General features: G+C 42.2%; 1 protein-coding gene across 1 annotated transcript; it reads right to left on the reverse strand.

Moving 5' to 3' along the window:
* Positions 1-12,941: 12,941 nt before the first annotated feature.
* LOC123159650 (pollen receptor-like kinase 4) lies at positions 12,942-24,736 on the reverse strand. The gene is made up of 4 exons (XM_044577463.1): positions 24,061-24,736; positions 14,434-14,714; positions 13,960-14,341; positions 12,942-13,866 (listed from the first exon to the last, which is right to left on the reverse strand). Exons 1-4 carry the CDS (start codon positions 24,734-24,736, stop codon positions 13,205-13,207), a joined length of 2,001 nt encoding a protein of 666 aa, XP_044433398.1. The 3' UTR covers positions 12,942-13,204.
* Between the last annotated feature and the right edge of the window lie 893 nt (positions 24,737-25,629).

The raw sequence follows: 25,629 nt of genomic DNA on the forward strand, positions 1-25,629 counted from the left end.
AAGAGCCAGCAAATCTTGAAAATTTTCGCAAAATGTTTGGAGGAAATCGGGAATCGAGGCGGGGAGGGGAAGGGAAGGAGCGCGCTGAAAACTTTGGCGGGGGGCAAAAAGGGGAGGGAGACTCGACTTTCTCCCCCTGAATTTGTGAATGGCTATGTCCACACATCACACGGGCCAATCCTATTTGCGTTTCGGGCAGGTAATAAGCAGAGCAGCTAACCATTGTGCTCGTGTCGGACGTATTGATGAGATCTATGGCGCGTCATACTTGAGGCGACACGGTTTGGTTTTCCACAGTTCTTTTTGCTTTTTTTTCATCATTTTTTCTCTGTTTTCTAATACAAGTTTTACTGGTTTTTGAAAAATGGGTTTTCTTATATACTCCCCCTTCCCAAAAAATAAGGCGTCATTTGATTTTTCTGGTCTTCGTTACATAATTTTGACTATGATTTCATGTATTGTATGTCCATAAAATCAGTTTAATGACATATGAGCTAATTTTTTTTTGCAAGAAAAATATGACAATGCATTTATACATGTTCAATCCATATACTTTGATATATATTAGTGTTCAAAGTCATGCATCAAAGACCGTGCAAAGTCAATCACATCTTATATTTTGGGAAGAAGGGAGTACATTTTTACATTTTTTAGATGGTTGATTAATATTTTTTAAATAAAAAAAATCAATATTTCTTATAAATGGTCAAGTTTTTTACACATTTAACATTTTCTAAAGGCTTGATTAACATTTTTCAAACACTTGTTAACATTTTTTCAAATGCTATGATATATTTTTAATAAATGTCAACATTTTTTCTATGCACATTTAACATTTCCGAAATGATTGATTACATTTTTCATATACATGTTTTTTTTTCAAATGCTTGATTAACATTTTATATACTAGATCAAAAAATTCATCATTGTTTCATACATGATGAACAAATTTTCTATACACGTTCAACATTATCCGAATGCTTTTTAAACACTTTTCAAATACATATTCAACATTTTTCAAATACTTGTTCAACATTTTTTAAATACTTGTTCAACATTTTTTAAATACTCACTCAACATTTTTAAAATGTTTTTTGTAGAGTATTTTAAAGTATAAACGAAAGTACAAAATAAAGAAAAAAACAAAAACAGTAAACGTAAAACAAAGAAAAAGAGGCTGTGCCCTCCCGCGCGCATGGGCGATCCATCTCGCTTGCCCTTCAGCGAGTTGGAAGCTGGACTGGCTCAAGGCGAGATATAGGGGCGCCCGGGCAAATAGGCATGGCTTCGCTGAAGCGAGCCTATAGTTGGGCCGGTCCACATACGTAATTGACATGATGTTTGTTCGCTGCCTGTTTCGTGCGTTTTTCTTCTTCTGTGGTTTTTTGCTTCCGGGTTTTCACTGTTTTGTCCGATTTTCAGTGGTTTTGTTATTTTTTATTTTTTCTGCTTTAGTTCCTTTTCCGTTTTGCTTTTTTCTGTTTTCTGTTTTCCTTTTTTATCTATTTATATCTATTAATAAAGGAAGGAATATTTAATAGTTCTCCTTCCGTCACCCCTTTGTATCCGTTGATTTTGTATTAACCATAACTAGTAAGCATGCACGTGCAAACGCACGTCGTGACAAATATTACAACCAAATGTGAAAATTCACATGCGTACAATACATTTTAATAGCACTAAATATAAAACACTCTTAAAACAATAGGCACTTCTGACATCTAAGCATGCACTGTCTTTACTTAATAGGATTTATTATAAGGTCGGCTGGCGTGTGTCCAATTCAGATCAACTTTCTAAACCTAGAGTTATACACGACCAAACGCAGCACCCTACCTGTGTAATTTTCTTGTGACTTGAGAGAGTCAAGATTTGAATCAAAATTTGCTATGGGCGAAAAAACTATCATACGCCTCTAGCCCAATAAGTATGGCTCAAGACTTCCATAGCACAACATCCTCTATTCAACGTAGTCCCACCCGTGTCGACGCTTATCCTCCATCCCACTCTTGTCGATAATGGGTGCTTGTCGGCCTAATCACAAAGCATCTGAACATGGTAAATCCCAAGGCGATGAGCTCAGATGCCGTATGACACCCGTTATTGAACAACACTAACACAATGGAATGTTTAAGACTTTAAAAGCTAATTGAATTGGACTATACAAAACTGATTAATTACAGTACATGGTGAATCGCATTTGTTCTCCTGAGTAGCTCGACCAAAACAGAAATAGAAATAGTTTATTCTGAAAACTATTAGCCATTATTTAGTTCAAGAGATCTGCCAAATATTTAATAGTACATCGGAAATCTGGTATACACAAACTTACGCCCTGGTGAACATGTTTTGTACGCCCTGGTGAACATGGTCTGATATTTACATGCAACCAATAGGCAAAAAAATGTTATCCATGCAACATGAACTCTTTTAAGTACTGTACACACATCAGTCTTAAGTAGTGCTAGATGGATATTACCTGCAAAAATTCCCCACAATTAAAAATATCTTCTTTTCTCAAAAATAAAATAAACATATCTTCTTTTATAAATGAAACTTCACCAAGCAAACCTGCAGAATTAAAAAAAAAACAGTCAATGACTTCACATGAAATCGAACTGCATATGTACGTGAATGGTTGCCAAAAAAGTGCTAGAACAAACATGTTCAATTGAATTGTTTTCAGCACTGGATCAACTAATGCATTTGTAGACTGAAAAGTAGGAAACATCAGGAAAAACATCACAAAACTTACATAGCTACATGAAAACTCGTAGTTTTGTACTTATAGCTAACTGATATATGGATCTCACTAATACCAAAGTATCTTGGTTTGCTTTGTATTTTAGAGTTTTACTTTGCGCATATATAGAAGAACTATGAGGCTTGTTTACTGATTCACATGTCCATGCAACCATCGCTTGGCCTTCTCTGCTAATGCGGATGCAGTTAGAATTATTTTTGAATGCATAAAATCTGTCAAAGCAAGAAGATATGCATGGTTTTATGATCTGTTCCTCAAGAAGATATGCATGGACAGATATCTTGATAAGCTGAACACAAGTATTGCTGATGCAATATTCAGTCAAAGCGTGTCATCACAAACAGGGAGACCAATGACTCATGCAAAGTGCTAGCTAGTCTGGTACTCACTTTCATCAACCCATGCCTACTGCTGCAGCTGCATGAACAGCCATCGACGTACTCCGTGCTCTTCTATAGCTTAGACATAACACAAATATTCAATCTGCTATTCTAGAATGAGAAGATCGGAAAAGTCTTGACTACTCGAGTAAACGGAGTATCATGGAAAAAGGAAGATAACAATTAGCCCTTCCACTGAATTTTCAAGTTTGTCAGATATGAATAGATATGTCATGCTTCAAATTTACACCAAAAGCTCCATCTGCTTGCAAAGCAATACTGGTTTGTTCATTGCTCTCCAGTGGTTCCGCTTTTTGTAATCTCAATTCATTGTGCTGAAATCATATTCATGAGGGATACTATTATTGTTTCATTTGCGTCACTCAAGAATGCAGAGATGTGTCTTAGAAATAAATTGAAATTTGATCTGATTCTGACAGTCAAGAAAGGGAGATTTGGATAGCTACTTCAAGACAATAAACAAATGATTTTAAAATTCTCTTAGTTTCCCTTCGAAAACAATACTCTTAGCGTAAGTATTGGATTCCTAAACAGTAGCTTATCAGCAAGTGTTAACGTTTTGACTCAAGTACACACCATCATATCAGATACATTGAGCAACCTTCAGAACGTGAACCATTAGTGCGCTAACTCTAAACTGAATTTTGGTCATGACTTAGATGGGCAGTCTTGCAAATGAAACTAGGGGTGGGGTTTCTCCCTCCCCTGATCATCTAAAAACTTAGATGGGGAGATCGCAAGAAAGAAAAGTGAAAAGAGAAAATGGGAATTGCAGAAAAGCCTTACCGGTCAGTACATGTATCTGATCTTGCGGGTGGTGTGGCGTGCGCCGGCCTCATTTTCACCACCACCAGAGTGCACGCCGGCTACAAGCTCATCCATGCAGCCACTGTCAGTGCCTCATCTCCCGTGCGTGACCCGCGGGAAAGCGTGCTGTTGGCGGCAGTCCCGTCAATGGCCAGCACAGCTTCCGTGGCTAAAGAGAGACGTGATTCAGTACCATAATTCAGCCGAACCTATGGTCTATGCCGTACGATTTAACATCCTACTACATGTGGATCTGTGACATGCATGCCAACTGCATTTTTTAATCGATAATGCATGGATCTTCATGAATAGACATGCATGCCAACTACATTTTTTAATCAATCATGCGTGGATCCACATGAATAGTGTCTAGAAATCAACGGTGTCGAGCGTAGGTTCGGCTGAACCATGGTTCTGTACAACATTTTCGCGTGGCTAAATCAGCTCGCACGCGGGCCTGCGTGCGTCCGGGCCACTGTCCCGCGCTCGGCAGTACGTGTCCCCCCTGGGAAAGCCTCTTCGGTGTTAGCTTGCGTGGGGAGACATGTAGATGTAGGGCAGGCGGTGTCGGCCTCATCATCCTCTGCGACGACCTAGAACGGAGAAGGGCGCGGGCTCGGCCTTGCAGTGGCGTACACTGACATGGCGAGGCCTCGTCCTGGCGACACACACACACACCCTCTGGCTGCCCCGCCCTCAACGAAAGGGCGGCCTCCATCCCGGTGTGCACCGGCCGCCCCAAGCAGCGACAGATGCAGACAATGGTTGGCAGTGCCACACGGCTGTGAGATGCCCTCCGGCGCGCATCCCTACCATGGCCTCCGGTGGAGATTTTGGATATAATTTGGAAGGGAGTCCGCCTCTCGCCAGAGATCGTCGCCACCGGGAGGTTCACTGTCGAGGACGCCTCGCCCCTGCCCTTCCTCCTCCCCCTTCCTTCTGTTCTTCTCTATCTCCTCTTCACCTTCGAAGCTCTCTCTACTTGAAACCGCAGCAGGCCATAGGAGCTCAGCCACCGCTGCTGTCCCTCGGACTCGCCGGAACCGCCCATCGTCGACCCGATCCGGCTGCCATCCGCCAGATCCATGCCAGGTCATAGGAGCCCATGCCTTGGCCATCACAGTTTCTTGCATCGAGCTGCCGCCGCCGCCCCGCGTTGGCCATCTCACCATTCGGGATCTGTTTGCGATCTGTGTTTGTTTTTCTTCCTTGAATCAGGAAGCGATGTTTGGGGTGGACGCGGGGCGCGGGATCCGTATATGTCTCTCCATGTAAATTGGACGTGTGCTGTTACCTTTTTTTTTTAGAAAAGGACGTGGGTTGTTACTTGTAGACTCGTGCGGGCGTGAGTTGTGGCGTGGGAACACCAGAGTTTTCATCCGCCCTGTTGAAGTTCTCTTGTTTAATAATAGTGTAAATTACCTTTTTTTTAGAAAAGGACGTGGGTTGTTACTTGTAGACTCGTGCAGGCGTGAGTTGTGGCGTGGGAACACCAGAGTTTTCGTCCGCCCTGTTGAAGTTCTCTTGTTTAATAATAGTGTAGAAAAATGACGCTGAGATTTTTGGTTCTCTTCGTTGTTGTGTATTTTTTTTAATAATAACTGCGCATGTAGTTGTCTGTTACCTGCATGCAGCTATCACTAATGAAAGTCCTGACCGGACACCACCATCCAGCGTATCTGCCCCTCTATTTCCTAATGATTGGATTAGGAAGGAGAACCAACCTTGCGATATATAATCGTTCCTCCTACTCGCAACTTCCCGTTGATATTTTCTCATGATATCAGTCCAATCTCTTGCTGCCTGTGGCCTCGGTCCTCAACGGAGCACGTACTATTGTCTCACGAGTCACGACCAACGAATGAGAAGACGCAGAGGGATCATACCCGAGCTGGCGAGAGGAGCAATTCCATTAGGCTAAATAGTGAGCAACAGCCATGCCTCGACATAGATGACAGCATGCCCGCCGAGAGGTTGTCTGGCCTCAACTCATTTGCAGAAGTACTCACGTACTCTCCTCTTTTCAATCAGGCACTCAGATCTGACCCTGCTGCTTCCAATAATGGTGTAAAGGACCATGCATGATCAGATCGTATGCATGTATTTGTATGGAGCACCTGGTTATCCGGTTGTTGATTCTACGCACTTCATGTGCTTCACGTAGGCCACAAAGGTAATCTTGATATAGGCACCTCGCCGAAAGTTTGCTGACACCGACTCCTCATACCAGGATGCTCCCATCTGACGGGCGTCGATGCCACCTCGCTCAATGCCGCTGTCGTAGGACATAATCCCAATGTTGTTTTATCGTTTGTGGCGTGTAGGCATTGCCATCTCGTGAATAGAGATAATCCAAATGTTGGGTCACTCGCGGGGGCGCGTGGTGACGGGGCGGGGGGGGAGGTGTCGTTGCCTCGGCTCGCGGCAGGTGCGTGGAGCTGCGTCGCACGGACGGCTTGCTTCTCCAAGAAGCAGGGTTACAATGGAATGGAAACTAGCAAGATGCACGTGCGTTGCACAGCGCACAGAACATAAAGATGTATTTGTATGAGTAGTTTATCTTGTGAGAGAAAATGGTGAACGAGGAAAGACCTTATTTGCAAATGTGAAGAGAGGTATGAGTATCTTTTTGTAAAATTGACATAGTTTCCTTTCTATTCGTCTAAATTGAACGGCCTATATTGCAGGATGGCAGGCACACCATCATCACCAACTCTGTTCCCTATAAGAGCTAGCAAGATGCCCGTGCATTGCACGGAACATCAAGATGCATTTGTAAGAGTAATTTATCTTGCGGGAGAAAGAGATACACGAGGGAATGCCTTATTTACAAATGTGGAGAGAGGTGCGGGTATCTTTTGCAAAACTGACATAATTTCCTTTCCATCGGTCAGATATAAATCGGACGGCCTATATTGCAGGATGACAGGCATACCATCTTCACTAACTCTGTTTTTTATAAGAGTAGAGATGCGCCGACATTGGAGGAGATGCCTTGGACGTCGTCGGTTGTCTCTTGTCACTGAACATCGGCGAGACGGAAGGACCGAGGACTGGGACAAGGAGTTGAACGAGGAATGGGAACTGAGACGTGCAAATTTGTCTAGCTTTACTGTTCTTTAGGTCACTCCTCTCATTGCATAGATTTCGTGGAACTCAACAAGTGTTGCTCACATTGACTTCTATGATCGAGATATCCATGCAAAATGCTTTCATTAGAAGAAACTTTTACTCCCACTTGCTGGGATTTTTTTAAAACTATGATGATTTTTATAGTAAATTTGGAAACTATACATCCTAATGGAGAATAATCAAAAGTATCACCCCGTCGGTCTCCTGTTGGCCGAAAAGGGACTTTTCGGCCAACCGTTGGCCAAAAAGGACTTTTCGGCCAACCGTTGGCCAAAAAGGACTTTTCGGCCAACCGTTGGCCAAAAAGAACTAAGTACTTTTCGGCCAACAGTTGGCCAAAGAGTCCCTTTTTGGCCAACACCTGCTCTACTTTTTAGAAAATTCATATTAAATAGGGTTTTTAGTATTTTAATTTGATTCTTTTTGCATTAGATTAGAAATTTTATGAAGTTTCTGTAGATATCAAGTTTGACTAGATTTGAAAGTTTGAATTTAAATTTTCATGAATTTTTTCAAATCACTAGATTGCCTATAATTTGAGCTAGGAGTATTCTTTTTAGATGATTCTTTTTGATACTGGTTCTTCGTGACTTTTTTTATCATTAGTAATTAATTGGTGAATTTTAGGATTATTTAAAATTAGGTTTTTATGACATTCTCTCCCTCCATTTTCTCCCGCCATTTTATTTCCCGCCATTCTCTCCCTCCATTTTCTTTCCGCCATTCTCTCCCGCCATCTTCTTTCCTGCCATCTTCTTTCTCGCCATCTTCACTTCTCAACTTATAAAACGAGCCTCACGGTGTCCACGATCGTAGATAACATCGTCTGACATGGCCTGTGTCTCCTGCGGCGGTGCTGCTGGTGGAGTGTGAAACACTGACTGTGACAGTGTTTCACACTCCACATGAAGGTATCATCGTCATCCTCCGTCGATGCAGCACTCCTTAGTGTGGCAGGAGAGGATGGCGGGAAAGAAAATGGCGGCAAAGAAATTGCGGGAAAGAAAATGGAGGGGAAAAGATTGCGGGAAAGTATTTTATTTTCATGTATAAAACGGCAATGGTTGTATAGGATTTACAAGGCACTTTTAAATATAAACTCCTATGAAGCTCAAAACAAGTTTTCTAGTAGGATAAAAGAAATAAAATACAAAAAATACTACAAATAAAATAGCTACTGATAACTAAACAGAAACAAAAAGAATATGTCAAAAGAACTAAAGAAAAAAAATTGAAGCAATTAAAATTAAAAGAAATAGCATAAAACCTATACAACCCTAAAACAGAACTGTTTTCATAAAAACCTAATTTTAAATAATAATAAAATTTGCCAATTAATTACTACTGATAAACATATTAACAAAGAACCAGTAGCAAAAAGAATCATCTGAAAAAATACTCCTAGCTCAAATTATAGGCAACCTAGTGATTTGAGCAAATTCATGAAAATTCAAATTCAAACTTTCAAATCTAGTCAAATTTGATATCTACAGAAACTTCATAAAATTTATAATCTAATGCAAAAAGAATCAAATTAAAATACTAAAAATCCTAATTGATATGAATTTTCTAAAACAGTAGAGCAGGTGTTGGCCGAAGAGAGACTCTTTGGCCGAAAAGTCCTTTTTGGCCAACGGTTGGCCGAAAAGTCCCTCTTCGGCCAACAAGAGGCCGACGGGGTGATACTTTTGATTTTTTTGCATTATAGTGTATAATTTCCGAATTTGCTATAAAAATCATCATAGTTTCAAAAAAAATCCACTTGCTGCACATATATATCCATAGTCCCACTTGTGAGCTCCCTCTCTCTGACATGTGGACTCCCATTAGTTTACTTTAGGGGGGTTTCTCTGAATTTGGTGAATATAATTCTACTTACCTTCTCCAAACACTTTTTTAATTTTTTTTGCGAACTAAGCATAGCTTAGATGATTATGTTACTTGTGGAATCTGCCCATTCTGGTTCATGTCATATACTTGCACAGGTGCTTGTCTGTTTCTAGGATTTATTTTAGGTTATTCGCCACTATTCTTTCAGCGGTATAGTGTGCTCGTCAACTCGCGACTTCGTCAGTCTCAAGATCCGTGAGATATGTCTCTAGGAAGCGCTCATAGATGTAGGGAGTGTATGTGTGTGCATCTGTTCATAGGGATGAATGTGTGGTGTCTGCGAGTGTCCCTGTTTGTACTATATTTTTGAAAAACATTCCTTTTTTTATCCAATTTTGTATGAGATATTTGACCATGGAAAATGATAAAAAAAATTGTGCCGATTCTTGAATCTATGCTTTAGGACTTTCTCTAAATTTACTCACTAAATCACCATTCACCAGAACCCTCTATATATGATGTTTATTAGAATAATGTTTTAGCGATCTCTATCAAGATATGCAAGTATATTGAAGTATACACGATCACACATACGCACACTATACACATACACTATATAATTCATAAAATTGTCAGAAGACAATTCACGCAAATGTATGGTGTTTTTTCATTTTTATTTTTCCGCATTTAAGGGATTGTTGCGGCAAATATTGTTAAGGGGCAACGCTCAAAATGATAAATAAAATAACTGTTATAATAAAATAGAGTTTGAATTCAGCACAAAAAGTGCATTTTTTAAATAATATGCAACAATATAAGTAATGTTTAGTAGGATTGTTGTTTAGTTAATTATACCAATTTAGTCACAGAAAAAGATAAACATTAAATCTATAAAATGGTACAAACAAGTTTATAAAGAAATATAAAATTTTAGTATAATTTTGACTTAAATTCGACACGAATAACTCCAAAAAATAAGAACGTCGAAGCAGCGTCATGTGTGTTTAGATTTGGAAAAAACTATATAAACCTGTCAGGAAAATATACACATGCGTGCAAAATTAGGTATTAAAAACAAAATAATTTATTTTTGTACATATGTGAAACTCCTAAATTTGATCTACTTTTGTTTTATCTATGTTTTCGAAAAATTCTTCACACGAGCTTGGTGATAAAAAATAACGTAGAATAGACTAGAACACATTTTTTAATTGACATATACACAGATGGTATGTTCAGTTTTGCATTCTTATCAATTTCTGTTGGTATATAAGAAGAAACCTCGTCAGCGTTTATATATAATCACATATTAGGATTCAATTTGTACAGTAATCATATACAAACTCTAGCAATGAGAGTAACAATTAAATTCCACTTCTTGGTTTGGTTGCTTCGCTTCCACTGCTTGCAAACTGAATCTCTTTCTCATGTCGGTAAAGTTCTTTTGAGGAAGTTGATGTGAATATCGGCAAGCTAATTGTTTTTTTGTTTATATGCAGAACTTCGTATGCGATTGCTCATCTCATGATTAACAACATTTTTGCACAATGAGATTGTAGACTGGTCATCGATCTTTAGTGACACCTTCTGCACTTTCTATTTTGCAATATCGTTCGAGAGTTTTCTTAACCACACAAACCTTCACAAAACCACCGTTTTGCCGGTAAGTATTATGCCTCACATTTAGACAAATCAACTACCTTTTGCTTTTGATAATTTTTTTTAATACAGTACATACGCAAACGCTCATACAAACGCGCATACACTCACCTCTATGAATGCACACACGCACACCCTATCCCTATGAGGGCATACGAGAGACTGAGCCAACATATCATCTTGAGATTTACGAAGTCACCGTAGACGCCTCGTCGTCGATGGAAACGTCTCCTCCCACTGAGAGCGTATCGCCTGAAATCCTAAAATAAATCCATGAATAATGCAAGCACCGGGACTCAAACCCTAGTGGGCTTGGGATATCACTATCCCTCTAACCATCCAACCACAGATTGCTTTGCTGCTTTTGATAATTCTACCTGATAGGTAGAATATCATGCCTGATGTGCTTTTCTGATCATCTACATTCCCATGACATGTCACTATCTGAATAGCCATGAAAGATTAATCCTTCTTTTCGCTTTCTGTACATGCATCCAAGATTAATAATGGCTTTTACATAGTGCAAGATTTGCTTGACTGCGCTCATATGTTCGATTGTCGGATTCCCCATAGTTTATTAGTTAGTAATATATTTAGCAATTAATATTTTTGACATACTTAATATTATGTGTTGATTGAATTTACAAGAAAGCTTCTGATTAAAAGATGGCACATATGACACAATCATTTCTCCTAAGTGAAAAACGAGATTCATTTTATCATCCCTCTTCAAACTCAGTAAGACGCGACATCTCTGAGAGAAAGCTATGTAGAATTACTGTTTGGCTATAGCGAAGCACCTCGTTGACATGCTCTTACTAGCTTCCCTCTAGTTTGCTTCTTTTATCTGTTTATTAATGATATGCGGAATTCCTCAAAACAACCACTTTTTCGATCCATTTTCATGATAAATTCAGAAAAAACAAATTTGTCGGGAAACTATAATGCAAATCTGACTTTTGTTACCAGCACTAGCAAACTCTCGCCGCGTGTAACAAGAATACTTATTTTAGATTTGGTCAAAGTTCAAAAACTTCTTCACTTCAAAAAAAAGGTTAAAAAATGTGAAACTAGTTTGGGCCAGGCTGACACCAAACTGCTCATCAGGGCTGTCATATTGGGCTGGATGGGCTCTTTATTTTACAAATCTATCTAAACAAAATTCCCAAATACCTCGAAATCACTAGTTGAGGAATACTCGTTGCAACGTTCACTCCAACTCCCCAGGTTGCGACAAATGGCGCACATGCAGCGCCACTTGTCGCAACCTGAGAGTTTTCTCTTTTTCATAGATCCGTTTATTCAAAATGTTTTATCTCAAACCGTGTGTCCAAATCTCGAACCGCTTTCACCATTGGATTCCTCGCGTCGAGAACTTCAAAACTAGATCCGATGTTAATAGGTTTTGACGAACTATTTTTTCATAAAAAAACAGACGAAAAAAACCGCACGAAAAAACGGAACCGGGAGCACGGGTTTTTTCCCTATCCAAAAGAGGCACACCCGTGCCTCTCACGAAATCATAACGGTGCCTCTCGCGGAAGGAATAAAAGAAGAGAAAACGGGTTTTTTTCGTTTCCAAAGAGGCACGGCCATGACTCTCGCGAAAGCACAACCGTGCCTCTCGCGGAAGCAAAACCGTGACTCTCGCGAAAAAAACAGAGAACAGGTTTTTCCCGTTTTCGAGAGGCACGGCTGTGACTCTCGCGGAAGCAAAACCGTGACTCTCGCGAAAGAAAAATAAATAGAAAACACGTTTTTTCGTTTTCGAGAGGCATGGCCGTGACTCTCGATAAAGCACAACTGTGCCTCTCACAGAAGCAAAACCGTGACTCTCGCGAAAGAAAAAAAACAGAAAACACCGTTTTATTCCGTTTCCGAGAGGCGCGGTCGTGACTCTCACGGAAACAAAATCATGACTCTCGCGAAAGAAAAAAAACAGAAAACGAGAGTTTTTTCGCGCAAATTTTTTTTATTTTCAAATTTTTTAATCGAAAAGCCAAGGGAGACAGTGAAAAACCAAAACATTGTAAAAAACCAAAAAAACTGTTTAAAAACCAAAAACACGTGCGAAAAAATAAAATAAAAACATAATCCGAAGGGAGCACCCAGAGCGCCACAAGTGACGAATGGCTGAGAGCGCGCCAAGTGACACTGATTGTTGCGAGGCTTCCGAAGGAGCGCTAGTTAACTACTTGCTCTCCAAATACCTAGCGTACACGGCTCACACATCTAGAAAAAAAGACGCGACTCACACAGGCACAAAGAGCGTCATTTATTCATTCATCCTCTTCCTACGCAGCGCTCCCCTCACACTCCTTTATTCTGACAACAACGACGTTCGCTACTTCGCATACCACCCCTGCAACGATTATCAATATCACACGCAGAAAAATTAACACAAGTAAAACGGCCTTATTCCGACACGAACAATCTCCCCCTACGATTGACTGACGACGACGAGATCCCACAGTCAAGCCCTCCATTTTCCTCAGAAAACTCTAACGATTCTTACACACGCACCAAATCCGTCACAAGTTTACAGACCCCTGGCATGGATGCACGCACGGTGCAGCCAGCCGGCCCAGGATTTTCATACGTTTGCTATACGTTACGTCGAGAGGGAGTGCGGGTGGTCGTTCGCGGCGCCGGCGCCGGCGCCGTCGCTGAGGTAGGAGGAGGCGGTGCTGCTGTCGTCGGCGGGGTCGCGCTCGCGGACCTCCTCGATGCGCGCCAGTGCCTCCTTGATGTCCCAGCGCGCGGCGACGTCGGTGTCGCAGCAGCCGAGGCCGACCTTGAGCAGCTTCACCATCTCGCCCTCGGCGCTGCGGGTGTCGCGCATGTCCTTGTCGAACACCTCGCCCGTCCACTCCTCCCGCACCACCGAGTGCACCCAGCCGGCCAGGTCCGTCGTGCCCTCCCGCCCCTTCCGGAGGTAGTTGGTCGGGAACCGGCCCGTCAGCAGCTCCAGCACCAGGATGCCCAGCGTCCACACGTCGCTCTTCTTGCTCGCCCGCCCCGCCGTCGCGCACTCGGGCGCCTTGTACGCCACCATCACCTGCGACGCGTGGCTCGGCGTCACCACGGGGACCAGCGCGTAGTCGCTCAGGATGGGCTCCATGTCGGCGTCCAGGAGCACGTTGGAGGACTTGAGGTGCCCGTGCGGCACCGTGAGCATCGGCAGCTCCTCGTACAGGTACGCCAGCCCGCGCGCCACCCCCTTGATGATCTTCAGCCGCGCCGGCCAGTCCAGCCGCAGGCTCGACGTCGCTCCTGCATTGCATGCACTCATCAGACGTCCATCACGTCTCACATCGATCGGCACTCCAGGACGCACATGAAACATGTATGATCGGTTATCATTACCGCCATGGAGGATTTGAGCCAGGCCGCCGTTGACCATGTGTTCCGTGACGAACAGCTTCTCGTCCTTCTTGTAGAGGTAGGCGACGACGGGGAGGAGGTTGGGGTGGACAAGACGGCCGAGGCGTCGCATGTGCTCGTTGAAGTCCGCCCGCCCGGCGCCGTTCATCTCCTTGAACCGCTTCACCACCATGGGCTTCCCTTCCACCAGGGTCGCCTTGTACGACGCGCCGAAGTTGCCGCTGCCGAGCACCTCCGCCGACGCCCGGAGCAGGTCCTCCAGCTCGAACCGCTCCCGGCCCTCCTGGAGGAACACCAGCCCGTCGCGCCGCCCGCCGCGCTTGGACGGCACCGGCGCCACCACGCCGTGCTGCTCCGAGTCAGCCTGCACACGCGCGCACGATCATGTAAGTTTCAGTGCTGCTTCAGTTCAAGAGTTTTAAGCTCTAACCCGGCCACGAAATGCATGCCGGTCACCTGTGCGATCTTGATGGACTTGTCGGCCGTGGACTGCATCTTGGCCGCGGCAATGCCGGGTGTCTCGGTGGCGTCGGCCGGCTCGTCCTTGTCCTTGTTGCGGGACATGAGCGCCGTGATTATGCCGATGATGGCGAGGAGGCCGCCGAACGCCACCACCGCGATGGCGATGATCATGAGGACCCTCAGGCTGCCTGATGAGTCGGAATCTGGTGAGGCGCCGAGAAGCGCCGACGGAGGGCACGCAACGTCGAGCGGCGCGCCGCAGAGATCCGTGTTGCCTGAGGATTCCAGGGGCAAGTAATTAGGATGAGACTTGAGAGGATGCATACATCGTGGCAAGATCAAAACTACACATTAGCAATTTGGTGTGTTTCTTAGGTTTGTCCTAAAGCAAATGTTGCACTAATGTCCACACCTATAGAGTAGTTTGGTCACATGGCCAAACACTATCCATGGTGCCGAGAGGCCACAACTCTATAATTTGGGACATTGTAACAATTTGTCTATAACGATGTGCATTTCCGAGTTGCACCTTTTTTTCGCGGAAAAATCTTGACCTGTCGTGGTATGGCGATAATTAGGGTAGGCCCCTTCCTCCCCATCTCGAATCAAAATTCTCCATGTCACTTATTACATTAAATCTGTAATTAGTTGTACGTATGTCTGCCATTACTCGGAAGGGTCATCTTACAATGTCAATTGGTCGAAAATATTACTCACAACACCTTTATCAGTTGATTCTAAAAAAAAAACACCTTTACCAGTTTGGTCGATCCCAGTGTTAACGAAGTCTTGGTGCACGGTGATACTGTCAGGGTGATGGGATGACACCGTTCAGGCCAAGATCCAAAATAGTTAGTTCCTACTAATTTTATTTCTCTAAACATGCACACATATCATCTCACTACACATACCACATCACTAACTATTACTATTTTCGTTTTTTTAGTTTCATGCTTCATCCCACTATTTATCTATGTTTTATCCATGCAATTCATCCAGATTAATAAGACATGCATGTTTGCCCATTATCAACATGTCATCTCATCATAGTTAATCCTCACGCTTTACCTAGCTAGGTCATCAGCCTACAAATATAAGCATGCATTTCCGCTGCAACGTCTGGGCTATCTTCTAGTTTTTGGAGTATCTGAAGAGAATTGTCGATTTTTATAACTTCGATGTGTTTGGCATCAACAAACATCACAAATTTATAAACTGTAGTAAGTATTATTAGAGAAAGATGTCTTGACCTCTTTTTCCTAAACCAAACTGAGAAAATCTGTTGTTCTTAGAAACTGAAGTATTCATTGACGAGTCATTGGAATACTAAAGTTTCATATCACTACAAATTTGGAAAAATTGTCGTTGCCAAACTAGTACATCTCTCTAGGCCATTACTAGCTGAAAATTCATGGCCAATTAGGTTTTTCCCTTAGCCTGCTAACCACCACAGGCACAAGACCGACAACGTGGAGCCCATGGATCTATCTAAATTGGAGCTTATGTGGCTCATGGTCTAAAACCAAGTGGATACTTGGCCACCACTAGTGATGAGATGGTCAAATTGTGTCTTTTGCGTTGTTTGCCCACCTTACTCAGAAACCATAGATCACCTTATGCTCGGATGCTTAACTGGGAAAATGTGGTGGTGTCGGCTTCGCCTTAAATGAGACTCTTCCTTAACATCTCACCTATGGCTTTTTTCATTTTGATTAGAGTAAAAGGTGAGGTTGAGGGTTGGGAAATTGCATGGGGCGGACCCTTGGCAGAATAACCGTGAGAGAGTAGGCTTTAGTAGTACTTATTTTATGTGGTGCCCTTGGAGGTAATTTTATTCATGTAACCATATTACTTTCGCTTATCAAAAGAAACGAGGAAAATATTTGGCCTCACAAGAAGGTGCTTAAGTGTTGCATGAGTATGTGGATTTGCTATGGTTTAATTATGCTTATACATAGGATTGTAAAATAAGGAAATATAAAAAAAACACTTTCTGTGTTGAACTAAATATTTTCTATACAGTAGCGAATAGTTGATTATATATATTTAATAATCATTTCTCGATTATCGGGATAACCTCATCCTCAGTGTTTCTCTACTCTTTTCAAGTTCGGATACCTATATTGTTTTCTCTCATATTTCCTTAGCAACTTCGGCATCCCCCATATCTCATATATATGACGCCATTGGCACCAATACACCCGCTATGTTTAGTGTGTTTGCACGAACATGCATGAATATGTGTACTGTTGTGGTGGGATTCTCAATGCCTAAGACCTTATTAGATAGTATGGTCCTAGGGTATAATGATTAGAGAGAAAATAAGATATATAGAGTATGGCAACCCAAAAGGAGGCTAGCTACGATGTGGCATGATCATTTGTCAGGCCAAGACAGGTTTTGGCGAGGCTTAAAAATCAAAAGTGTGAGAGACATGCCCTTAGTGCAAAATCAATCTGTTAAGAGAGACCAACCCGTCACAAAAAGCTTAAAACATAAGAGCTCGATCCAAAGAAAGCAAAAGTTGATGCTAATATCAGAATCAGCAACCGTAATGAATCCTGATGCTAAATTTGTACATGATGGCGTTAACATCTGCTGTTCAATCTTAATTCAGTTGTGCAGACACCTTAACTGTAACATTAAATACATTTCATATAGTTATGCTAATCTTATTTTTTATAAACTGTATTTTCTAATAATCTTGTTTCTCTACAAAAAAGAACTAGGGTTTACTAAACTTATTTGATTTTCAAAATTTATATTGTCTTTAGTCATAGTTTTTATTTGTTTGGGGTTGAGTGTTATGCAAGCAAAGTTTCCACGTGACGGTGTTAAAAATACAGAATCAATAAGTCCCGAACGACCAGCTTTTTTGCTTCTCCTCCCGAACCCTCTCGTTGTCATCACACGAAACGGTCTGGCTTGCCACGTCATCACCTGACACTCATTCGGGACGAGGCAAAAGCCACCCGAACAACTCCATTGCTCTCCTCCACTCATTCCCACCCACTCTCTTATCCACATAACACAACACAGGGCTAGCGGGGACGGCGGCGAAGGCGTCTGGCGGTCGAAGCGGCGGATGGTGGCATCCCCCCTGCAACGGCGGCGGCGGCTTCCCGCCGACAACAGCCAACCCGTTTCACGCGCGCAGCCACGTCGTGGTGGAGTTGGAGATGGCGAAGGCGACGGCGGCGCATAGGGGGGGGGGCGAAGGAGTACTGCGGTCGGAGCGGCGGATGGTGGAGAGAGATGCAGGAGGGCGTCAGTTAGGCTGGGCACTAGGTTGCGGCCTTGTGCGTCGCCAGATTTGAAGGGGGGGACGACTGGCGTCGGGCAGGCAAGGACATCGACGAACGCTTCCGCCACTAGCGGCGGGCTTCGGCCTCAGTCGTCGCCGGATTTGGATGTTTTGAAGGAGGACTGCGGCTTTGCGGGACGGCTGCGGCCATGTGGGCACCAAGGTGCGGCCTCCGCGGGTGGCGACGTCTGTAGATGCTTGATCGGGCGAGCGGTAGTGCTCGGCAAAGGAGGAGAAGGAGGCAGCCAAGGTTGTTCTTCTTCACTCGTCGGATCCCGACATCCATCTTCTCATCTGAGTGGCGAACACGGGGCCAACACCACGCCCTCGACCAGATGTCGACTCCCCCCATACCCTTGGGAGCATGCCTTTTCAGGTTTAATCATGCTCGCATGGCAACAAACCTATACTGATTCTTACCATCATGGCAATTTTGCAGTAGATTTCCAAGGATGGGCAGCATGCTTTTTCTATGTGCTACGTGGCAACAAACTGTTTTTCTCTCAACTAACGGTTGGCAACATCATTTGCTATGGCAAATTTTCATCAACTTGACATGGTAATTATATATTGAATAGCTACCATCTTTTGTTTTTGTAAATAATTACCATGGCATATTTGTTTCATTTTTCTCAAATTACCATGCAATGTCCTAGTAGAATGCACAACAGATAATTGAATATGAGTAGTTGCCATGGCAAGAATCTGGAGTAGTTGCCATGGCAAAAATCCGGAGTAGTTGCCATGGCAAAAATCCGGAGTAGTTGCCATGGAAAATTCTGTATTAGCTGCCATTATAGAACTGTTACGAGTAATTGCAATTGCTAGAATCGCTATGAGTAGTTTCCATGGCAAAATGCTAGAGTAGTTTGACATGGCAAAATTCTTTATTAGGTGCCATGACATAACTGCTACAAGTAGTTACAGTTGATAGAATCTCTATTAGAAGTTGCCATGGAAACATTCTCGAGTTGTTGCCATGGAAAATTTTGTATTAGCTGCCATGACAGAAAATGACCCCTAACTGCCATGGCAATTTTGCTTTTAAATACATGGAAAATTTATTTTAACATATGTGGCAAATTGTACCTTTTTTGCCATGGCAATTTTGCCTTATGGACTATGGCAAATTTACCTTTATGAACCATGCAAATTTCCTTTTTATTTCGCCATGGCAAAAAATGACCCCTAATTGCCATGGCAATTTTACTTTTAAATACATGGCAAATTTTACTTTAATTTATCCTGTGAAAGTTTTAAATTACATTTTTTATTCATGCCCAATGGCAATTTTTGTAGGAATCTTTTTTGTTCTGTCCTATATGTCCACTTTTTTTTCTCATAATATCATCGCAAACTTTTCCACAGTCATTTTGTAATGAAGTATGTATGAACATCATGGCAAAACATGTAAATTTCTGTAATATACCTTTTTCCCATGACTATATGGTAGTTTTGTTATTAGACCATGGCAATTTTGTTCCTAGATTTTTTTCAGGGAGTCTTTTTCTTGGTCCAGTGCATTTTTAGGTCTTTTTTGTGTGTGTTATCTCTATTTATTGGGACAGAAGCAGGTTTTGGGCCTACAATATTTGTAATGTTTTTGCTTCTTTTTTTAATTCTTTGAAGGCAATTGTGTTTAGATAAACATTTTTTCACCATATATATTTTTTCCATATGTTGCCATGATGGCATCTTTCATAGTGTAAACTTCATTTCTTTTCCCATGTTGTATCCATATATATGCAAACTTCATGGCAAGTTTTCGTAGTGTAGACTTCGTAGTGATTGCAACTTAAGATGTTTCAAAATTGTTTCCATGAACATGGCAATTTTATTAAAAAAGGTAGTGCCGTTGTCGTATCTTATTCGAAGAACATTACCATGGTTACTTAAGATGTTCATTTTCCATGGCAAAGTTCTCGTTTTTGAATAGGGCAATTTTTAAGTTACACCCATGGCAATTTTAGATCTTTTTCCATACCCAAATAATCATTTTTAACCAGTGCAAAGTTATTTTCTGCTACCATGGCATTTTTATTGTCTGAAACATGACATATTTCACTTTTATTAACCATGGCAAACTGATTCGTTAATGTCTTTTTATTAATGAAAGTGGATCAGCAACCATGACATTTTTACACTAATTTTTTTTGTTTTGAAGGCAAGGAGTTTCTTTTTCTTCATCATCTTTGTACTGTTTTTGTTTTTTGTTTTACTGTTCCTGATTTTTTGGTTTTTTTTCACGCCTGAGAAGAGGCCCATCAAGTTGGGCTATTGAGGCCTTTTTCAAATCACGCTAATGGGGGTAGTTCGGGCTTGAGGGGTTTCCTCCTGAACCTTTTCGTTTGGTAAAAGGTGCATCCCCGAACAAACGAGTCGTTTGGTCTGGTGCTCCTCTGGTCTGGTGCTCCTCCAGACCGAAGGATCGGGAGTTATCGAGGTCCTAAAAATAAGTATAATTTATACTAAGCTTTTACACTTTATAAACTTGTTTACCATATTACAATTTAATGTGTATGTTTTCTACTACTTAATTGACATAGTTAATCACATAACAATATTGATAGTTATTAACTACAATGTTATCTTTTATATAGTCACATATATTATAAAAAATGACCATCTTTGTGCTCAAATTAAACACTATTCTCTAATAACAGTTACATCATTTTGTCATTCTAGACATGCTGCCGATTAACAAAACCATGACACAAAGTCGCTAAAATATTAAAATGACTTTTTTTTGAAAAACCGCACTCCTTGTTGCATTGATGTTTGGTAATTTTGTGAATTATATAGTGTATATGTATAGTTTCATGTGTTCTCATTTATATTTTAATATTCTTACATATCGTTGTAGAGATTGCTAAAGTGTGTGTTCTAATAATATCTTAATAAAGGGTTCCTGTGATTGATGCCAAGTAAGCAAATTTATAGAAATTTCTAGAGTATAAATTAAACAATTGTCATGTTTTTTTATATCCTTTTTCACGCTCAAATACATCTTACAAGGTATAGTAGATTCAAGAATAAGTTAGCATTATCGTTGGTATAAAAATATCATATCTTATAGTTATCACCAAGAAGCACAAAAATGATGTTAATGCAAACTATTTCAATATTTGATATGTTCACCATAATGCGTTTGGTACCATCTGGTGTACGCCAAGTGTTTCTACTTATTTCTGTCAAATAACAAGTCTTGCAAGAAATTAAACATTAACATGTACTTAACTTGTATTTGAGTATAATTTGTATGATGTCCATCAGAGAAAGACTACGAGCCTAGCTAAACTCGTCAATGTTAATCAAATTGATTTGTACATACGTGATGCACATTGTAGTTTGTGGTGTGGCCTCATCTCAATAGAAATGACAAAAGGTTTTATGGTGTTAGCAATGCATGTTCCAAGAAAGAATCTGACAAGGAGAATAATCAAAACAAGATAAGAAAACATAAGTAGAATTATATTCACCAAATTCAAAGCAGTATACCTAGTACCTATCGTAAATTCAAACATCTTGGATGTGATACTGAAGGTGTGGCCAACCAAGATTTCCAAATGAATAGGATATGGTATTTATATATGTGAGATATATATCCTAGTACTTATGGATTGAGAAGATTCAAAAGCTTAAGAAAAACATACTCTATGATTGTCAAAGAACAATAGTCGATTCTATTCGTGCCTGCCGAATTCCTATCACTTTAGCGGGATTGCTCACGACTATGTAATTGCAATAGGCGTAGGTATGAGTTGGACCATTGATTGAGTACTTTTAACTTCCGGATCACAAAGGATATCAAATTAGATTCACAAATCAATTTTATGTTTGCCAATAAATATGAGCTGCAAAGTTATTCATTCTTTTTGTTTGTCGCGGCAGATTACTCCTCTTCCCCCTCCTTTTTAAGAATGTCATTATATGGCCAATATATTGATCAAAAGATGAAGGCTAGAACTAAAATAACAATGTTAAAAGGAAATAGGGAGAAAAATTGTCTAGGTACAGTAGGGGAGGATGCAACCAAGAAGGTAATTGGATGTTTTTAGGTGGTTCATACCAAGGATAACAGCTAGGGCTTGTTGAGGGGTAGTCATGATTTCAGCTTTGCTGACAACGAATTGTAGGGATATTTATTGCAATTTTCCTTTCAATGGTTGTGGCCCTTTTATTCCACAAGAAAAAAACACAATTTCATTCTTTCATATACTAGGTATTACTCCCTCCGTTCCAGAATATAAGTTGTATTGGTTTCCTTGTAAGTCAACTATTTGAATGTTTGACCGATATTATACAATAAAATGGCAACATCTGCAATACCTAATAGATAAAATATGAAACTCCTTTTCATGATGGATCAAATGATATAATTTTCGTCTTGTGGATATTGATATATTTTTCTAAAAGCTCGGTCAAACAAGCACTCATTTGATTTTTGAAAAAACAAATACACCTTATAAAGGAACAGAGGGAGTATTTACTTGGAAAATACAATGCTCCATACTAAATAACACAGATCCATAACCACGAGTTCCAATGCCTTAGATCTTGTAGCACTTATCAACAAGGCCCTATCAATTACTATTCCACAAAAGAAATCCATTCTCTTTAAGTATATGAAATTCCACTGCTCGGATTAAGGAAAATATAATATAATAGGACAAAACAAAATAGGTGACCAAAACATAGATGATTAACCAAAAGGGATATACGCTATAAGTTATATATCGTAGCGAGCACAATTAAATGTTAAATCACCTCCTTCCCAAGAATAAGATACGGGTTTGGTTCTCAGCGCTTTCCCGCTTAATTTAGTAAATTATCATAACTTCCCTCTAGACTTAGCTACCGTTGAAGTCTCACATATAAATGATATGTTTTTTTCTACTACATAGTATGGGGAACTTCTAAGAAAGAAAAGCTAAAAATACCACATATCTTGTTGTAGCAAGATATTGGGTAATTCTTGGTTTTTATTCTGAATCTTTCTATTTTGAACTCAGTTGATGGAAAATTTATATTGATGCTTTTATCACATTACCTTTTATGATACACTTCATAGACCATACCTAGTGCAATATTATATCTTACATATTTCCTCTCCCCTTATCCACATCCCTTTAGTTCTGCTTCACATCCTAGAAAATCATTATTTCATACCTATCTACCACGGCAAAACAATACCCACCACAACAAGTTTTGAGGGTAGTACAACTAATTTAGTAGGTACATTTATCTTCTTACTTCTTGTTCTTGGTTTAGGAAAGGTGAATTTTGTAGAGCTACGATATGAGCCCCGTGATTTCTTCTCCGTAAGGCTCATCCTAGATACATCAGTGTTGAAGTATCTGACCACCAATGGTGCTCCTATCAATTCAGCTTTAGAGCATTGTTAAAAGTATAGCCAACTGCTGGTTATATGTTGTTGCCATATCATCTATCCTCTCTTTTTTTGCGGGTGACATGTCATCTGTACTCAACCTTATGACCAACACGTAAAATAGTTAGCTATGAATATATACTACTATGATCCACCTTACACTCTTATGGACTTTCATGGAGTTTCTAGGAGCACGTGTTGCAGCTCACTGTTCATTTATAGCCTGCTTCTCTTTTCCCTCCTATTCTCTTCACCAACTCAGCAAAAATATACAATTTAAATTCTAGCCCACTTACATCATCTTATTATACTTGCTTTTATATTTTCTTAACATATTTAATAATAAACTTTTATACATTAGAATTTTTTTAGTAGAGTAAATTTGTGTCCCTCCTCCCAGGCGCTGCTTGCTTGGCCGGCTAACCAAGGCATATCCCGTTAATTTTATATTAATTTTGAGGGGTTTCACTTTGTTTTTTTCTTCACCTGGTTCTTGTAGCGAAAGCTACTATCGGCTCTCTGCTTCATCAATCTTTAGTTCCCTGGAATTAATAATAACTTGCTGAACTGCGCGCGACAAATGCGAGAGTGAAAATTAAGTTTGGCTCCGTTACACCCAAACCATCCTATTGCTAACTGATTATAACGCTACCTCTGGCTACAATTAACTGCACTCGAATGAAGTGTACATTTACGTTCACAAACAGTGAGATTTGCTCAGAAGAAAAAATTAGGATTCACACAAAACAATTCCAACCCAGCAACGAGAGAGACAGAGAGGATTAATATAGTCCTATTAACACCAGCACGATCGAACGAAAGCCACATGCAGCTAGCTAAGTATATAACAAATTAATGAGACTATAGTAGAAAACGTAAACGTACGTGCATGCACGTCGTCGTGCAATGAAGGAAGGAACGAACTCACCTTCGAACGAGGCGGCCTTGAACCGGCGGAGGCCTTGCGGGATGGGGCCGGAGAGTCGGTTGTGGGAGACGTCGAAGAGCTGGAGGTCCTTCTGGTCGAAGTCCGGGATGTTGCCCTGGAAGCGGTTCCTGGCGAGCTGCACCACGAGCAGCTTGGGCGAGGTGATGGAGTCTGGGATGGCGCCCGTGAAGGTGTTGTCGGCGAGGAAGAGCTTCCTGAGCCCCATCATGGCCCCGAAGGTGTCGCCGGGGATTTCGCCGCTGAGGCGGTTCCGGGAGAGGTAGAGCATCTTGAGCGCCGGGAGCTCGGTGAGCCCGGGCGGGAACGGGCCGGTGAGGTTGTTGTTGGCGAAGCTGAGCACGCGGAGGGACGTGAGGGCCGCGAGCGGGGCCATGTCGGGGGCGTTGCCCTGGAGGCCGAGGTACTCGAGGCGGAGGCCGAGCACCTTGTTGGAGGAGCACCGCACCGCGTACCAGACCGGGTCCTGGCACGGGCCGGTGCCGGCGGAGGAGACCCACTGGTCGAGCGGCGCCGGGGGGCCGTCGCCGGACGGCCCGCGCAGGGTCGCCCGGAGCGCCAGCAGCACGTCGCCCTCGGACTCCGCCGCCGCCGCCGCGACGAGGGCGGCCAGGGCCAGGAGGAGCAGCCCGGCCGCGCCGGCGCCGTCGCCGGCCATGGCGAGCGCGGCGCGCGCGGGTGGCGGAGGATGGATTAATGGGAGGCCTGCGCGCGCGCCGGCGGCTAAAGAAAGGCGGGAGGCGGGAGGTGGTGGGGAGGTGGAGGAGGGAGGGACGACGCGACGACGGAGGTGGCGGGGAGAGCTAAGAATAGGCGTGGCGCGCGGCCGGGCGGTGCGTGCCGGGTGCATGCGGAGTGGCCGCGGCTTAGGTTCCGAGGCCGGGGCACAGCCTGGCGCTGGCGCGCGCGTGTGAACTCTCTCTTGGCTCCGGCCGGCGCTGACATAGGCCCCAACGTTTCCCTTGTCCGTCGTATTCGCTGGTTTTCGTCTCGTCTTGTCTGTAAACTACTGCTGCATTCCGGCGAGACGGGTGACCGAACATGCACGCACGTGACGTACGTACAGGATGACATGTTTGGCGCTGTAAATTTCGTGTCCAAGATGAACGTGAGACGCGGCGGCAACGAGATCGATCGTTTGGTTCTACGCGCCTGATGATTCGATGTAGCCAGCTGCTGTTAGGAAGAAGTAGTAGCAGCAGTGTAGCGCCCACGACATTGGCGATGTGAGTATGTTGACCCGTGAGTATATGTATTCCAACAAAGTCTAGCACGACAGGAACGAGGCAGATCTGCGGATGTCGCTGTGGGGATATTCCTCGTGCTAATTAATTAACCCAACTGATGTGATCCCTAAAAGCCGTCCAACCTTGGAACCTTGCTGTGCTGTACTCTCTCCATTTCAAAATAAGTTTGGGAGTGCCTAGAACTCATCTAGATGAGATATAATTTGGTCTCATTCACTTTGAAAATAAGAACAGATACCAACCACATCAGCATACACGCATCTTATAGCATCACATCCAATGGTTATAAAAGGTGAATGAGACT

The sequence above is a fragment of the Triticum aestivum genome, chromosome 7B (genome assembly GCF_018294505.1).
Source record: "Triticum aestivum cultivar Chinese Spring chromosome 7B, IWGSC CS RefSeq v2.1, whole genome shotgun sequence".
In the NCBI taxonomy this organism is placed as follows: Eukaryota; Viridiplantae; Streptophyta; class Magnoliopsida; order Poales; family Poaceae; genus Triticum; species Triticum aestivum.

Bases quoted from the DNA above. Each gene is read 5' to 3' on its own strand.
- LOC123159650 (XM_044577463.1), bottom strand. From the start codon at position 24,736: ATGGCCGGCGACGGCGCCGGCGCGGCCGGGCTGCTCCTCCTGGCCCTG. The intron at 14,715-24,060 runs GTGAGTTCGTTC...TGGAATCCTCAG, and splicing joins CAAGGCCGCCTCGTTCGAAG to GCAACACGGATCTCTGCGGC. The intron at 14,342-14,433 runs GTGACCGGCATG...GCGCGTGTGCAG, and splicing joins AGTCCATCAAGATCGCACAG to GCTGACTCGGAGCAGCACGG.